Raw genomic sequence first — 17273 nt, forward strand, 5'->3', positions numbered from 1 at the left:
CAGGAAACTTTCAAGGAAGAGCATCAACTTGGCCTCTTGGCCAAGGCCTGCGTGTCCTGGTCTCTGTTGCAGCCGCCACGTCCTCTCCAGGCCTTGCTGCCCCCAAGCGGCCACTGGTTTACCAACATGGGCAGAAGGACCCGCTCACCCCCGCAGGTGCCTCTCTAACCTGAGGGCTGCCAGACCCGACAGACGCCGCAGACAGGATCTGTCTGTGTCCAGCAGCGACTGAAAGCTCTCGGTTTCAGTTGTGAATGCATCTCCCTGTCCCGTCAGGGTCTCTTCTCCTGGGAGAAGGGCAGCTGTTACGTGTAGGGGCAAGGTCATCTTCAAGTCTCCGCTGGGCCCACAGAGTTTACATTCCAACAGGGGAAAGTGATTTTCAAAAACCAACACCAAACAGACAAGGTTGCGATAAGAGGGAGGCTGCCCGGAGGCAGGGGAACTGAAGAAAGTCGAAACGGGAGCAATCAGAGCCGATGACGGGGTCCAGGCGAGAGGGGCCGTGGCTGCGCCGCGACCGAGGGAAGGCGAGCGCTGTGAACGCACATGCCCCAGAGAAGGAAGACCGCAAACCAGCACCGTGTCCCCCTAGAGAACCAGGAAAGAGGGGCCAGCCTAGCCCGGCGCCGGCAGCGGACACGAGCTGACACAGGCTGCCGCAGACAGGCGAGACACAGCAGGACGCAGGCAGGAGAACCGCGCGGCTGCAAGCTGGTTCTGTGGAACTATTAACAAAATTGACAAATCTTGTTTGGTTCCTGGTCTTACCCGCCGAGAGCATCCACCTTCCCGTCCCGGCGCTTCTCTGCCCCTCCTGCCTCTCCCCGACTCCCCCCTGCCCCCGCGTCTCTGTGTGTGTGTCTGTGTGTCTGTGTGTCTGTGTGTCTCACTGTGTGTCTGTGCCTCTGTGTGTCCATGTACGTGTGTACTTGGCGGGGTGGCGGCAGTTAACAAACTGTTTAAACCCTTAGCTTCTGCATCCCCGGCATGGGGACAGAGCTCGACGGCAGAGCTGCTGGTGATGTCTGCCTGGGTGCGGAGGAACCAGAACCCATTCGTCTACAGGAAAATAGCAAACGCTGACTCAGCTGAGGGCATCCTTTGGACGTCCCTGGAGACTCATGTCGTGACAGGCAGAGATCACAGAGGAGCCCTTTGTAAGGAGCAGATCCCACCCCTTAGGCTGAGTGGAGTAAAACGTTTACAGACAGAATGATATCAAGTCTGGGATTTGCTTCAAAATACCACTCAAGACTGGCCGTGAGTCAAGAATGGATGCAGTTGGGAGACGGATACAGAGGGTTTGGTAAAGTATTCTGTCCACTGCTCCGTATGTTTAAATGTTTCTACTGTAAAAAATTAAAATAAAAAGAAATCAAGAGGAAAGAGAGCATCCTTACAAATCTGGATGCATTTAAAACAAGCACTGTCTCAAGCTGGCATTTTCTCAGCTTGCTCGTCTCCTTCTGCTACAACGTGAATGTTCTGACTGACCTTTGTGCTTCAATGCGCTACATAACAACGGCCACGCGTCTCCGCTGCGTGGGATAGTCTCACGTGCGCTGACTCAGCTGCTCAGCAATCCTGAACCTGAAGACACTGAGTTCACGATGGTCAAGGTGACAGAGCTAGTAACGGTTGACACAGGTTTCAGTGCTCACAAACCTTAAATTAAATGTCAGCTAGTGAAACGCGTGTGTATCATACACGGTGAGTCTGGAAGGGGGTCCCCTGAAGGGCAGAAATGAGGTCCCACGGGCATCACAGACCACCTCGGGCAGAAGGCCCTTTCTGCGGAACCTGGTGGCCCCGTCTTGCTTGGGGATCAGGGAGGCTTCCTGGGGGGCCGGACCCTGTCTGGGAGCTGCAGTCAGTTCTGGATTTTTATCCTCCCACTCCTAGGCCCACATTTCTTTTGCCAAAGCCAAAGAAATAGAACTCCAGCATCTATTTTGGAAAGGAAGAAGCAAAACCATCGCTATTTGTAGGTGACATGACCTTGTAGATGGACCATCCTCAGGAATCCACTGAAAAGCTATTAGAACCAATGAATGAGTCCAACGGGGTCGCAGGACACAAGAGCAATATGGAAAAATCAACTGTATTTTTATACATCTGCAATGGACAATCCAAAAATGAAGTTAGGAAAACAATTCCACTCACAATAGCCTCCAAAAGGATAAAATACTTAGGAATAAATTTAACAAAAGGAGTGCAGAACTTCGACTATGAAAACAACAAAACATTGTTGAAAAAAACTAAAGATCTATACAAATGGAAAAACACCGCCAAGTTCGTGGGGCAACACTCCCCAAACTGATTCAATACAGTCTCCAGAAGCTCACAGATCACAGACCAGACATGAGCGTCCGAAAGTAAACACATCTATGGCCAAGCGATTCTCAAAGGGTATCAAGACCACCCAACAGGAAAGGACAGTCTCTTCACCGAATGGTGCTGGGACCACTGAGTAGCCATTTGCCAAAGCTTGAATGTGGACCCCTATCTCACACCATAGACAATATCAACTCAAAATGGACCGAAGACTTAAATGCAAGTGATAAAACTTTTAGGAAACATAGCGGTAATCTTCATGACCTTGGAATTGGCAGGAGAATCTTAGAAATGGCACCAAAAGCATGAACAATAACAAAAAAACTACATAAATTGGGCTTCATTAAAATTGAAAACTTTTGTGCCTCAAAGGACACCATCAAGAAGGTGAAAAGACAGTCCACAAGATGGGACAAAATACTTGCAAATCACACACCTGAAAAGGGACTTGTATCCAGAACATACAAAGGACTCTGACAACTCAACAATAAAGACAAGTGACCCGATTTTAAAATGGGCAAAATCAGCGGGACTTCCTAGGTGGCGCAGTGGTTAAGAATCCGCCTGCCAGTGCAGGGGACACGGGTTCGATCCCTGCTCCAGGAAGATCCCATGTGCCGCGGAGCAACTAAGCCCGTGCACCACAACTGTTGAGCCCATGTGCCACCACTACTGAAGCCCAAGTGCCTAGAACCTGTGCTCCACAACAAGAGAAGCCAAGGCAATGAGGAGCCCGTGAACCACAACGCAGATAGCCACTGCTCGCTGCAACTAGACAAAGCCCGTGTGCAGCACTGAAGACCCAGCACAGCCAATAAATAAATAAATAAATAAACAATTAAAAAGAAAAAAGCCAATCAGCACATGGGAAGAAGCTCAACATTATTAGTCATCAAGGAAATACAAATCCACGACGAGACCCCACTTCACACCCACCAGGATGGCCAGAATAGAGACAGACGACCGCACACACCTTACTCCGTGGTAACTCTATGTGCAGCCTTCTGAGGAGCTGCCAGACTGTTTTCCAAAGTAGCCGCACCGTTTCCCATGCCGCCAGCACGGTGCAAGGCTCCACCTTCTCCGCATCCTTCCACACCCGTGAGAGCCCAGGGCAGCCACTGCGATCCTGGTGATACAACAGGATGACGGCCCGTGCAGGTAGAGGAGGAAACACCAGCACAGTCCGCTGCCATGATTTGGAGATGAGACAAAAACCGCATGGGGTCCAACTGCATCCCCCCCCGAAACCCTCTCAGAGGTCAACGCTGGCCGCCGCAGTGATTTGGCAAAATTAACTGCTATCCTTACAGCTCTAGTCCCCAAAGCACTGCTTCAACCACACAGATTCCAGATTGAAATGATCAATGAAAAGTCAGGGCTGTGACGCAGATCAAGGTTGGCACTCACACGCCCCACCCACAAACAGTTGCGGACACGCCCTCTGCAAAGACCTCTGAACCGCGGTCCTCCTGGTTTCCCACTGACCCCATCCCTCTCCTCGGTCTGGGAGAGACATCGTCACGTCCCACACGTAGGAGGAGACGCCAGGGCCTCTGACTCAAGGAGAGATGCTCATACACGCACGTCAGGCCTGAACTTCATGCACCGCGACTGAAACTAACTGCCAACCCTCCCAGCACACCCCACGCCCCAAGCTTTTCTTCCTGTGCCCCAACCTCAACTGCTAAGACACCGCAGGAGGTTGTAGAAGGTACCCTACGATCCCAGGGGCAATGCTCACTTAGACTAAGATGTGAACGGCACCCACTCCACCCTGAGTCCCAGGCTGTACCGTCCACAGCCGGGGAACCTGGGCGCTGGTCCTGGGGGCTGCTGGAGTGGGGCAGGGGCTCTCCCAGGAGCACCTGCAGCTAGAGCTGGGAGGGGCAGCACTCCCCTCACACACACACTGCCCGCGGCCCACACTCCCCGCGGCCCACACTGCCCACGGCCCACACTCCCCGCGGCCCACACTGCCCACGGCCCACACTCCCCGCGGCCCACACTCCCCACGGCCCACACGCTCCCAGCCCACACTCCCCACCGCCCACATTTGAAAGAAACAATGTACATTCTTACCATTTGCTTTCTATTCTCCACCAGGTTGATGCCAATAATTCCTAAGAAAGATCCGAAGCCCAGCTGACACCAGAGGAAAACAAGAGAGAAAGCTCGGGTTACACGCCTGGCAACCTAGTGCCGACACGGAACAGTGACCGCCCACCTCAGGACATGCTACCGAAGGGCAAGGCCGGCCATCCCCACCTCAGAGAGCCCCCAGCACTAAGTGGCAGCTGGGTCCACGCCCGCTGGGGTGGGTTTCTCGGGCTCCATCAAAGCCAGGGATCAAAAGAGAAGCTGCTGAAACAGACCTGTCTCATCTTCTGTGTTTCAATGTCTTAACGCCTACGTCAGTTTAACTCTTGATTCCAGGAAAAGGGTGTCACGTGCCCCCACCCCAACACGGAGAACATCCTCGTGGTGACCCGTCCTCCGCACCTGGCGCTCAGGGAGAGGCCCGTCCGAGAGTCCGCCCGGGCCGTCGTCAGAGGACGGCTGACCCTTCACGGAAAATCACAGGAGGCTGGAACCAAGGACGTTTCAGACACAGACACGGCCGACACGCCTCAGAAATGAGCTTTTGACTCAGGTGAGCAGGCAGACAGGTAATCTTGGGGCAGGAAGAGGTGGGACGGGGGCTCCAGCCCGGGCAGGGAGGGCACCCGAGGGCTCCTGAGGACCAGCCCACTTGTTCCCCAGCCTCAGCTCTCGGCCCGGGGGCAGGCGACGCCGGTTCGTTGGAGAAACCACGCCGTGTTCATCTCACATCACCAGAGTGTGCCCAGGGGTACAGCCGGCCTCATCCCCCCACGCCAACCTGGGAAGAATTTTTCAGTTTCCCCTCGGCTGAAAGAACAGAGTCCCAGCAACTCCAGGGGAGGTGAGCTCAGAGGAGCCGGTGACAAGCCCCTCACAGACGCATGGGGCCACCGAGACCCCGCGCCGGAGCCCAAGCGGTGGGTGCCTGGCGGCCCTGCCCGGCCCGTCGGATTCCAAGTGACCACGTCGGGCAGGGGCGGCAGCCTGCACGGGGGCAGGGGAGCGCCTGGCCGGCACAGCGGGGGCATCTCTAGGGCCACGGCGCCAAATTTAATGCGCTAAAAATCAGACCTATTTAGGGGCAAGCACGTCTTTACCTGCCAGTATTGTAACTACGGAGACAGAGGTGAATGCACAGATGTGGTCTTCGCCAATAATTTAAGAATTCTCAAGGAGTGGGGAAAGATGAGCATTTTCTTCAAAATATCACGGTTCCACTCCACAGTTCAAAATACCAAAACCCCACTCCAGGTAAAATATACCTATTAGGTTTCACTAAGTTCCACTTTTTTGGATTTGAAAAAATTCCTCTTTCCAAAATGCTGTGGTGTTTGCACCTTCTCACCAGGTTTCTTCCCGAGCCCCGCCCTTTGCCGTAAGAGTCAAGGTCAGACGCTGTGAGTCCACAGAAGTGACTTTATCCACATTTTCTCTGAGCAAACCTCATCTGTCGTGTCCACTGTTTGCTTTCAGCACCGTTGAGCTGAAGCCAATTTCATTCTGGTCACTGCCCAGGAGTCAGGTTCTGCACAGAGCGGGGCTCTGAACACACCCAGAATGTTCTGAAGGTGATCTCAAGGCGAAATCCTGAACCAGTGACGCTTAGAGAACACGGCAAAAAACGGCTCGGGGTTGATCCGGACCCTCTGCGGGCCGCCTGGGGGACGCAACCTCACAGCCGCCAGCCGCTGCCCCCGGCTCCCCTGCCGCCCAGGACCCAGGCCGGGAAGCAGAGCCTCGTGAGGTTCACTGAGAGTACCTTCCGCACAGACGCCGTTTATGCAGGCTTACTCAGAGAGCGTACGCAGGAAGAGAATGTAGATTTATAAAGCACAGATAAAATACAAAAATGAAGAATAACATAAAGATGAAATGGAACAATATTTGTAAAATATTTTTAAATATTTTCATCCTCGCTAAAAATGTTATCAATATCGCAACTGGATAATACCTCTAGTGAGAGGAATGAGATTAAACAAGCTTCATTTTTTAAAATCTTGGTTTAGCGCTTTGTGACACGACCGCTCCGGGCTCCGGTGTGTCTGCAGGGCGTCCGGCGGATCAGAGGCAACTTCACAGCCGCTCCCTGAGCGCCATGCGGACGCCTGGAGCAAACGTCCCTGCCAACACATGGACGTGACTCCGCGGCCCAGCAGCCTGGACGATTCCGGATTCGGGGGCCGCCGCTGCCCGGTCTGGCTAGGCTGGGGGTTCGCCTCACGGGGTTACCGCCCGGAAGCAGCGGTGAGAACCGCGCCGGCTCGCTTTCCTGCTGACCTCACACGATCCCCTGAACGCACCTGCCACGCAGGCCCCGTGGCGTCTTTTAAAGCTCCGAGTCCGAGTTCCGAGAGAGGGGTTGCTCGGCTTGGTCTCACGGGGCTAAAATCCAGGTGTCACAGGGCAGGCTCTCTCCGGGGACGCTGGGGAGACTCTGGGCCAGGGCCTTCCGCACGCCTGGGCCCCAACCCCTCTCCAGCCCCTCCCCCACGTCTCAGGACCCTGTGCCGCACCCGGCCTCCTGAGGATGCAGGACGATCCCCCGAAACCTCCACCTCGGTGGGGCCAGGGTGGAGCGCGTCAGCACCACACGGAAGTCTGCGTCCCCAGGGCCCCCAGCAGACCCCGGGGACCCGACACTCACGATGATCCCAGGGTAGTAGCCTCCCACGGTCACGGTCTCCGTCCTGGTGGTGGCGGCGAGGCCGACCGTCAGGATGGAGGTGGACACCCCCAGCAGAGAACCCACAAACCACAGGGACGTCTTCTTTCGTCTCGCCAAGGCTTCTAGGGGAGGAGAGACAAGGAGCCCATTGGTGAGGGACCAGGCTCGGGGAGGGCATCCAGCACGAGTGCGTCCCAGCTCAGCGAGGCTCCTTCCCACAGCCCCGCTGCTCACTGATGGGAGCCGGGGACGCACCCTCCAGGGACCACCGCTCCCGATTCCTCCCCGCCCGCCCTGGGTCCTCAGAGCAGGACCTCTCGCTGCGCCTCCCCCCACCCTGAGGTCTCCCCACTGTCTCCCAAAGGGCACCCCGAGCCTGCCCGTCCTCCTGCAGGGCTGCCCTCACCCGCGCCTGCATCTGACCACTGCACTCAGAAGCAGGAGCCCAGCCACCCTCCCCCGCGGCCCCCGCTGCAGCCGGGGGCTCCAGGCGCAGTCACCCCACGTCCTGGGCCCACTTCCCCGCTGCCCGTCCCCTAGACCACGAGCCCCTAGAAGGCGGGAGGGGGCTCTGCCTCTTTCCCTGCCGCATCCCTCCCACCGCAGACGGTGACCGCACACAGTAGGTGCTCAACAAACACCGGGGGATGGGCGAGCCCCCCCACCCCAGGTTCCAAGTCCCCCAAGGGCCTTCTCCCTGGCTTCACCCCACCCCCACCCCCACCCCCACCCCGGCGGCAGCAGTCCCGGTGGCTGCTGACAGAGCATTTCTCCGCGCCCGGTCTTGCTGTGCACTTTGCCTGCATTAACCAGCACTCCTGGGCCTGACCGAGGCCGCGACCCTGGACCCCGCGCTACTCTAAGACCGGGCCCCTGCACCCGCCCTGCACCAGGCTGAGCCGGCCCCGCACAGAGAGGCTGCGGGCTTCCCTCTGGGACAGGCAGCATGGCCACGCTCCTCCGCGGCACCCATGCCTGGGGCCCGCGCCGAGCCGCACCCCCCGAGGCCGGGGGTCCTGCTGGTCTTCCACCTCCAGTACCTGGCTCAGCGCCAAACGTGCACGTCATCGAGTGCGAAGGGGCAGAAAGAACGTGTAAGTGCGTCGAAGCCCGCTGCGGCCCACCCACACGTCCATTCCCCTCTCCCCGCGTCGGCGTCAACGGGCTCTGATCATGGGCGGCGGAAACGTGCCAGCCGGGTGATGAGTTCTCAAATAATCTCCATCTCAGCGAGGGTTTCTGGGGGGGAACCTACAGGAAAGCTCTTAAAGGAGCCCGTCGCTTTGCCTCTCTCCCCTTCCTCCTTCCCGCTGCCTGGAACGTGAACGTAAACGTGGAGCCCCTGCAGCTATTTTACACCACGAGGGCACCTTGACGACGGGCGCTGCACACAAAGAGAGGCCGAGCAGAAAGACCGCCTGGGTCGTCCACCTGCAAACTTTGGTCGGGGGACAGGATTAAACCTCCAGACTATACACCACTATTTTGGATGTCCTGGCATCTGCAGCCAAACCTAATTCTCCCTGACACAGAGCTCAAGAAAGCAAGAAAGGAAAGCTTCCATCGCCCGCACCTTCCTCCCTCAAGCCTCGATTCCTGGGTTCCGCGTGGACCCTTCTTCCCCTTGTGTGTCTCAGGGGAGGCAGGGAAGCCATGCTGACAGCACCCACAATTGTGCTAATTATCACACTAAGTTGATCTCAGATGTGATCAGCAACCACACGACGGGGGCGGAGCCAGCCAGACGCAGGGCAGGACGAGCGATGCCGTGCTGAGCCCAGCCACCCTGGAAGATGAACCATCGTCATCCCTGTGGCTCCAAAACAAAACAGGGTGGGAGGAGAACGTGGTGCGTCTTCCCACATCAGAGTTTCAAAAATTGATGGTGTGTGTGTGTGCGTGTGTGTGCGTGCGTGCGTGCGTGCGGCGGGGAAGCAGCTGCGCACGTGACCTCAACCGCTATCTCAGATGACCCTGGGCCCCGCCAGCGGCACGCACCCCTGCCAACCCAGACTGCGCCTCCGAAGATGTACACGCCGTCCACGCTCCCCTCAGCAAAGCTTAATGGCGGGTCAAAGTCAGGCCACCCAAGAACGGGATTGTCACGTACTCAGAGATAAATTACAGGAAACCCTGAGCCAACGTGCTCGCTCCCAGCCACTGCGCCAGCCCGCGAGCGCCGCGTCCACCCGGCGGCCTGGCAAGGACGACGCTCTCAGGAAGGTCACTTCATTCCCTGAGAGGATCTGCCCCCCCCACCTGCTCTCCTCAGTGCCATTTTCTTCTAGTTTTTATTGCGAATACTTGAGAACTGTGGCGGGAGTGTCCACGGGAAGCACGGCCGCCCGTGCCAGCAGGCGCTTCCACCTTCAGGAGCCAGCACGTTGGCGCGGGCCCCAGGGTCCCCGTGTCCACGGTTACTCACGGCAGCTCACTCACAACGTCACGTGCGCCCGGACAGCAATCACGTCTTTCTCCTTGCGTGTGTTTAAAGCCTAAAACCAAGGATGCACGTACAAGCCGGTTTGCCCCAGAGTCAGAACGTCAGCGGGTACAGCCACCCGGGGCGTCTGCTGGGAAACGGGGCGGAACGACTGAGTAAGAGGAAAAGAGAAGGCCCCCCGCGGGGGACACTCTGCTCTGGGTGGTCACCTCTAGAAAGGCAGGACCTGGGGAAAAATGGACCCGGAAGCTGAAAACACATCTTCCCCCTTTTGGGAGTTAATGTAGCTATTACCATGGAAGCGGATGAGACAAGCACGGCGTCGACACCAGGGCCGTCCCGCAGCCAGGGGTGGGGGGCCGCTCCAGCCTCCGCCCTGACCCCCGTCCCCGGAGGGCCCCTGCCCCCGCGGCCGAGCACCCCGCCCGGTGCCCGGCCCCTAGCGCGCGGCGCCCGCGGATGGGGCCAAGCAGCGCCACCTCCTGGTCCGCTGTCCTCCTCAACGGTCCCACCCCAATCTCGGTCACAAAATGTGTTTTAAGAGCAAGAAAACTCCTGAAACTAAATTTTCTGGGACTAAGTAACAGGGAAAACCATCAGACGCCCTCCTCCTCAGAGGACTTGGCTTTGCTGTTTTCCAGAATTTAACGCACCACACGTCCACGACGCTCCAGACAACTAACTGCCGTCCAGGCGCCCGCTTCACACCGCAGTGCTGGCCGTGGGCCTCATCTCAACGCCTGTGGGCCCGTCTGGCAGAGCCCCCCGCCCCGACAACATTCTGGTTCTGAAAGCTCTCGGCTCCACTTGCACGTGTCCCTTTAGGGAAGCTGTGGGACGCGCGGGGACCGGAGGGGACCCCCCCAGGCAGACAGCTTTTCTGGGATCTTGCCGCGTCGAACACACCTCCTTCAGGACCACGAAAAGCTTCCTAGGAACGATTTTCAACATAACTTCGCCATTTCACCACGTTTTCCCGAGTCTGACTTTCCCGCTGAAACCGCGGCATGGTAAAAAGCACAAGACACAAGCTGTCCTTCTTGTCAGCACTGGTATCGTAGGTTCCCAGGTTCACATGAGGTCTGGGAAGACGGGCAGATGAGTTACACGGGAGCCGGGAAGGAACGTTCCGAACGACCTCATCCCAATGACACAACCCGGAATATTCTGACTCCAGGTACAAAGAGAGAACAGAGAGAAGAATCCCAACCTTCAATAGTCTTTATAAACATAGGATTGATCAATAAAAAAGAAAACAACACGAAATAACGTCAAGAAAAGAAAGCAGGCTATCTTTCTAACCGCCACAACGCACACGCGCTTTCGGTCAGGTTCAGAGAGGAGGGGCCACACAGGAGGAAGCAGTCAGCGTCCCCTGAACTGTCCCCTCGACCTTCCTGTCCCATCAGCAGAAGTCTCACCACGTGTGTTGTCATAACTGACGCATTCTCCAGGCCGTGCCCTGACGGTTGGTTTAAATCTTAAGGCCGTGGTGGCAACTTACATGAGCGCTGCCGGAACGGTCGTGGGGCCGCCAGACCCGCGGGGCGGTCGCAGGCGGGCCCCCACCGTCTCTGAGCTCCGCAGAAGCAGGACCTGAGAGCAGGGACCACGGGGGCCTTGCTAGACTTGGGATCCCCGAGCCTGTATCGCCTCACACTGAATGAGTGAATACACTTCGGAATCCTGACCTGCGACGTGGGGCCATGACGGCCCCCTGCCCTCCTGCCTCTTCACTGTGAAAAGGACGCAGTGAGAGAACATCCTTGAAGGCTCTAGATGCGCGTTTACGCACGTGACGGAGACACAGTCGTGAGTGGTGCTAACATGAAGGTGAATCAGCACCCACCTTACCCACTGCTCTCCACCTGGGAGCCGAGGGGGGACGTCCGGAGCTGTGGGGCTGGGGCCAGAGCTGCATCTCACCCGCCGGCTCCCTGCACCTGCCACCTCCCCTCCCAGCTTTCCCTCTCAACCTCCCCTCTCAGCATCCTCCCAGCCTCCCCTCCCAGCCTCCTCCCAGCCTCCCCTCCCAGCCTCCGTGGCATGACCAGGTGCGAGGACCCAGTGGCTGGACCCCCTCCGCACCTTCTCCACTTAATGGAGCTGGAAGGGGACGTCACAAAGGGGGGGGAGCAGTCACCCTGCCATCAGGGCCCGGGCCTCCCAGAAAGGAGAAGGAGCTCATTTAACCCCTTCATCTCCACAGCAGGCATGAGGGCAAAGCATCGTCCCAGGGACACAGACGGAGGCACAGGGATGTGCCCTCAGCCAGCAATTTCCCTCTTTTTCTGCTTTCACACAGGATCCCCCCCCCCCCCCCGCCCACCAAGGGCGAGCGCAGAAGTGTGAGATGGAAAATACCCATAGACCCACCCCAGCTGCACTAATGTTTAGTATCTTTACATAAAAAAACTCTTAGCATTTTTAAAATTTAAAGTCCCTCCTTGAAAGAAAAATCTACCTCAAAAATGCCGTTTTGAAATCATGAAGTCACTCTCCTGTAATGGTGGCGATACGGGTAAGCAGTTAATAACCGTAGCCACAGCTAGTTGTTAGGATAACTAGTTGTTTTCCCAGAGGGTGGAACGCGTGCAGGTCGGGGTGTCACAGAGCACTCGTCTTTAGAGAGCGGTGGGTATAGAACTGTTTCTTTCAGGAAGAAGCCGGATTCCTTGATGATTTAAAAATCAAGCAAGGTAACTAATCCGGGTTTTTTTAAAGGGACTCGCGAAGGCGCTGCGCGCAGGGCTGCGAGGTGAAACCCGCGTTTCCCGCGGGACCGTCCGTGCCGGGCGGCCGGACCCAGGCATCCCGCCCCCACGGCGCCCGCGCAGCGCCGCTCACCGGGGGGCCGCCCCTCCTTCCCGGGCGCCCTCCCCGCCTCCCCTTCAGGAAAACAGCCCCCCAGCCCTGCTCGCTCCCGGCCACTTCCCGGCGGAGAGACAAAGGCGCCGGCTTCCTGCGCCCGCCCGCCCCCGGCTCCGGCTGCATCCTCCGCGGGAAATCCGCGAATGGGGGGGTCCGCGAACTGCGGGGCGACGTCTGGGGAGCGCGCGGGCAGCGCAGCCGCGCGCGGAGAGCCCTGAGGGCCTGGGCCACGTTCAGGCAGGAGAAAGCCACCCGGCGGCTCCACGAAATGCTCTTTTCCTAGAAATTTTTGGAGACTGAAATGGGTGGAAGAGACAGAAAAGGAGTGGGTTTCCCGTTTACACGGATCGTCGTCTGTGGTTCGTAACAGAAGACACTGGAGAAAGGCGCGGGGAGAGACAGGCGCAAAGTCCGGACACTCGGGGAAGAGCTGGGGGGGGGGGGGCCTGTAACCGCGCCCCCGGCCGGCGGATCTCGGGGAGCCCGGCTCCCCGGTGCGCTCACCTGTCGTGTCCAGCAGGGCCAGGGGCCCGGGCCCCGGCGGCGGGAGCGCCTGCATCCCGGGGGCTGCCCTCCCGCTGCGACAGCGACCGCGGGGCGCGGTGGCCGCGAGGACCGGCGCCGGAGCCCTCCGCGCGCGCCCGTGCGCCCGCCTCCCACCTGCGCGCCGCCCCTCGCCCCGCCTCCAGCCCCGCCCCGCCCTCCAGCCCCGCCCGGCGCCAGGGACGGGGAGGCAGGGCCGGGCGCCCCCCACCCCCCCACCGCGGACTTGGCATTGGCATTGGCGTTGGCGAAGCTGTAACGGTGGGACAGTAACTAGTATTGAGCACGTGGGGGAGGCGCCGCGCGAGCCGTGCCGGTGGGACCCCTTTGACAGCGGTGTCTGGGAGGGTTGAAGATGGGTTCCCACAAGGCAGCAGTTCCCTGCCAAGGACACGCCCAGGACCTGTAGTTCTAGGCCCAGGCTGCCCTGAGGATCATCTAAAGACCTTTTTTAAAGAAAATTACTGCTGTCCTGGGCTCCACCCACACCAATCGAATCAGAATATCCGACAGTGAGGTACTTGTTCGGAACCGCAGTCATTCTGAAGAAGTTCTGTTACAACAGGAAAACCCTGGCGCGTGGGGTTTGCGCACGAAACACGCAGCACGGCTCTGTGGGTGACCGCAGACCGCCCAACCGGTGGAGGGATAGAGCGGCGTGTCCAGTGGTCCGCGGCGTGGTGGGGCTTCACGCGCAGTAGGAAAAGCTGGGACACGACGTGGAGCACAGACGCGCGTGCGTGGTGCTGAGGTGAGTGTGACACCACCTGTGCACAGGGTTGAAGCGTGAAAAGCAACGCCATTCGCTGACACCGTGCCCTGTGCTCAGGAAGGACCGTCGGACGGGTGCACGAAGGTCCTGGTGCCATGGGCACTCTGCGGAGACGGGACAGTGGAGAATAAATACACTCACCAAGAAAAATGGGGGGGTGCGGCAAGGCCTGCTGGGGAAGGAGGGAGAGGCGTGTGACGCGGGGGAGGAGGGCTCGGTCACGGGCACGGGTCACTGAGAAGGGACGTCCCGCCCACCCCGAGGCGTGAGGTGGGGCCACTCAGCTGTCTAGGAAGGAGCCCCCGGGCAGCCGGGAGGTGGGGGGGCAGGCCTGGAGTGCAGCGGGGTGGCAGGAGGCTGTGCAGGGCCCCAGGGGCGCCCACGTAAGGAAGGGGGGTTGTAGGGCAGCCAGATGGGAACCAGAGGCCTGCCAGGAGGTTAGGTCCAGGGAGAGCGACCGTGGTGTAGACAGGGCCTGACGGTGCAGGCGGTGAGGCACAGCCACGCGGACCTCATACCGTGTAGAGACACCACGGGCCCCCAGACACCTTGGCTTCAGCCAGGGGAGCCCAAGGCTGGACCTCTGGCCCCAGAGTCGCCCGAGAGTAAGCTGTGCTGCTTTAGGCACTCTGCCTAGGGCGGCGCATCAGCAGGTCCCGCAGAGAGCAGGCCTCGGGCCGCTGCGTCCCTTTCCCAGCCCCCCTGCGCCAACGGAGGCTGAAGGAGACCAGAACACATCGCCCCAAACTATGCTTCTTTGACATAAAAATTACTTTGAGCTGAAGGCGATTAAGGAGCAGAAAAAGCTTCCCCCTTCTGCCCCAAAACAGGAAATACAGTCTCCTTTAGCGGGATGGGCTCTCACCAGCCCAGAGACGGCCCAGCGGCACCTGCGGGCCTTCCCTCCTGTATTCGCGGCCCTGTGTCCTGCCCCATCCGTCTGAATCCGCTGTTCTCTCCGGAGATGCTCCCCAAGCTGTGGGATAAACTGATTTCCTCTTATCACTCTGTGTTCTGTGTGGGGGTCCCTGCCTAGGACTCAGAGGGTGGAGGCAGCGTCCCTCCCCCCACCCACAAGGCCCCTCCCCTCCCCGGGGGTGCAGCTCCTGCTGTGGGTGCCCCTCTGGGCCCGAACAGAAGCAAGGACGGAAACCGACAGCCAAGGCAGGGCAGCAGTGAGAACCGCTCTGCAGCTCTGGGAAGACCCCCTGCCGTGGTGCATCAGCCCTGGAGGGTGCAGGAGACCATCCAGGAGGGAGTGGTTGCCTGGAGACGCCTATCCGCCCATTTGTCGGAATTGAAGGGTAATTGGTAACATTTTGTGACAGGAAGCAAGTCTGATTCACTTGGCTGCTTTGAAAACCAGGCCCAGCTCTGCCCACCGGGGCCCCGTGTGCGTCGGGAAGACGAGCCTCGCAGGGTCCGAGCACTCTGTCTGCACTTGGCCCTGCCAGCCCGGCCGCGGCCTCAGGCGGCGATGCTTGCGCCCACGCCCCGAGGGCAGCTGCGTGGGCTGGACCTGCCTGTCCTTCCAAATGTGCGTTGAAAGAACCCGTACAGAACGTGCGTGTGTGGCCAGAAATGATCCCCTTTCCAACCAGTACTCTCACCGCAGGTTTCAGATGCCGGCTGCAGCCGGGCAGGTTTCAGGAAGTTCTTTGGGGCTCCTGCGCAGGGCGTCCCTAGGCGCACAGCAGGCGTGCGTGTGCCTGCGCCACGCCCCTCCGCCCCCCCGCCCCGTCCCCCTGCCCAGGCGAGGGAACCAAGGTCCAGGAGGCTGATCGAGGTGACCAGAGCAGAGCCAGGGCTCCTCCAGCGTGTGGACCGGGGACAGACACCGCTGGAATTTACCTCAGACCACCCCCGCCAGGAGCTCAAGCAGCACAACCTCCGTGTCCGAGGCTTTGGCTCTGAGGCGGATGACATCAACGGACACCTGGTCCCCCGGCCCCGGCCTGAGGACGCCTGCATCCAGCCCAGCTCTGCTGGGAGCCACAGTCTGGGATCAGGGTATTTTTAAAACGTAATTTAATTTAGCTCTTGCAAAGGCAATTATGAGAAGATGAGGAAATCTGTCTTCGACTGGTCTGAGGACAGTCAGAGGTTCTGGACCAATTATTACTGACATTAAGAAGATAATTTATTAAGACAGTTATGATCCCTAGTACCAAGTTACTTCCTGCCGAGTGTAAAAGGTTTGAAGTATCCTGAGGTCACCGCCCTCACCTATACCCAGGTCCCCACTCCCCCCCAGAAACAGCCACATCCCCTCAGAGGGTCTCACCCAGAGGTCCTCAGTCGACCTGGATTCACCCGTCAGATGGGGGGGCAGGTGGAGGTCAGGGACAAGATTGACACTGGTTGAACACCTATCAGATGCCTTGCCCTGTGATCACCGCTGCGCACGTCTGCCTTGGTTAAGCGGTACAACATTCTACCCATTTCACAGATGAGGAAACTGAGGTGCCAAGAATTTAAATAATTTTTCTGAAGCAAAGTAGCTGGTCAGTGGCTGAAACAAGATATGAACCAGGTCAGTTCAGTTTCAAGGCATAATCACATTCTCCAAATAGGAAAGCGTGTATTCACCTGACTACAGACATTCACTTTAATCTTTCATTCGTGCGATCAACAAATGCTGATTGAATTTCCTCTGTGTGCAAGATGCTAGGAGAGCCATGAAGATGTCATGCAGACTTGCCCTTTAAGAGCTTTAAAGGTGAGAGGTAGGAGAAATGAAATGTACTACTAGGTTGTAAAGCAGACGGTGACACTAGCATTGGTGAGAGCGGTCCCTGCACTAGCAGGAACGGGGCTCCCCAGGGACGTGGCCCAGCGCGTGCGGAGATCAAGGCCTGCCTGGTGACCTGCACGGTGACCTTACCTTGAACCAGACCCCCTGGGGGCTGTCAGTAGTCCCAGGGCCCCGAACCCTGAACTGGAGCCTCTGAGGGGATGAATGTGCGAGGAGGTGCCTGGGGCGGTGGGGGGGTGTGGCCTGAGAGCAGCAGGGCTGGGAAGCAGGCGTTCAGGCCGAGAGGATGCTGAGGGGGGAGGGGTGCACGGCTCAGGGAGCCTGCGTCGTGTCCGTCCTTGTGTCCTTGTGTCCGTCCTGCGGGGGGAGCTGGGGGGGGGGGCAGCATTCCTCAGAGCAGGGCTGCCGGGAGGATGAGGATTCCAGACCCTGGGGTCTCCCTGTGTCCCCCTCATGCCCAGGGCAGGGTGGTGGGGAGGCTCTTCCCAGCTGCCCCTGGAGACCCGTCCAGCACCGGGGAGCTGACTGGAGGGGCTTGCTCGACCCCCAGACTGTGGGAAGAGGTGCAGACCTTCCCACAGGCCCCGTCAGCCTGCCATTCTCGTGGGCCCCGCTCGGCACAGGTGCACACACACCGGGCGGGCACTGCTCCCATCTGGGCACTGCTCTGCCACAGGCAGGCAGCGGTCGGGCCACATCTGGCCGTTGGTCCTCACCGCCTGCCCTCGGTGTCCCCTGCTGAGCTCAGGAGGCCTTTTGTGGCCGGCACACGGCTGCCACCTCC

General features: G+C 58.8%; 1 protein-coding gene across 1 annotated transcript in view; it reads right to left on the reverse strand.

The window, feature by feature from the left end:
* Window positions 1-12978, reverse strand: part of TMEM255B (transmembrane protein 255B) — a 30626-nt gene extending 17648 nt beyond the window's left edge. Inside the window, exons 1-3 of the mRNA XM_057707935.1 lie at window positions 12924-12978; window positions 7085-7227; window positions 4420-4482 (exon numbers count right to left, since the gene is read on the reverse strand). Coding sequence (XP_057563918.1) covers window positions 4420-4482; window positions 7085-7227; window positions 12924-12978 — 261 coding nt within the window. The remainder of the gene's footprint in view (window positions 1-4419; window positions 4483-7084; window positions 7228-12923) is intronic.
* Window positions 12979-17273: the final 4295 nt, after the last annotated feature.

The sequence above is a fragment of the Hippopotamus amphibius genome, chromosome 14, assembly GCF_030028045.1.
Source record: "Hippopotamus amphibius kiboko isolate mHipAmp2 chromosome 14, mHipAmp2.hap2, whole genome shotgun sequence".
Classification (NCBI taxonomy): Eukaryota; Metazoa; Chordata; class Mammalia; order Artiodactyla; family Hippopotamidae; genus Hippopotamus; species Hippopotamus amphibius.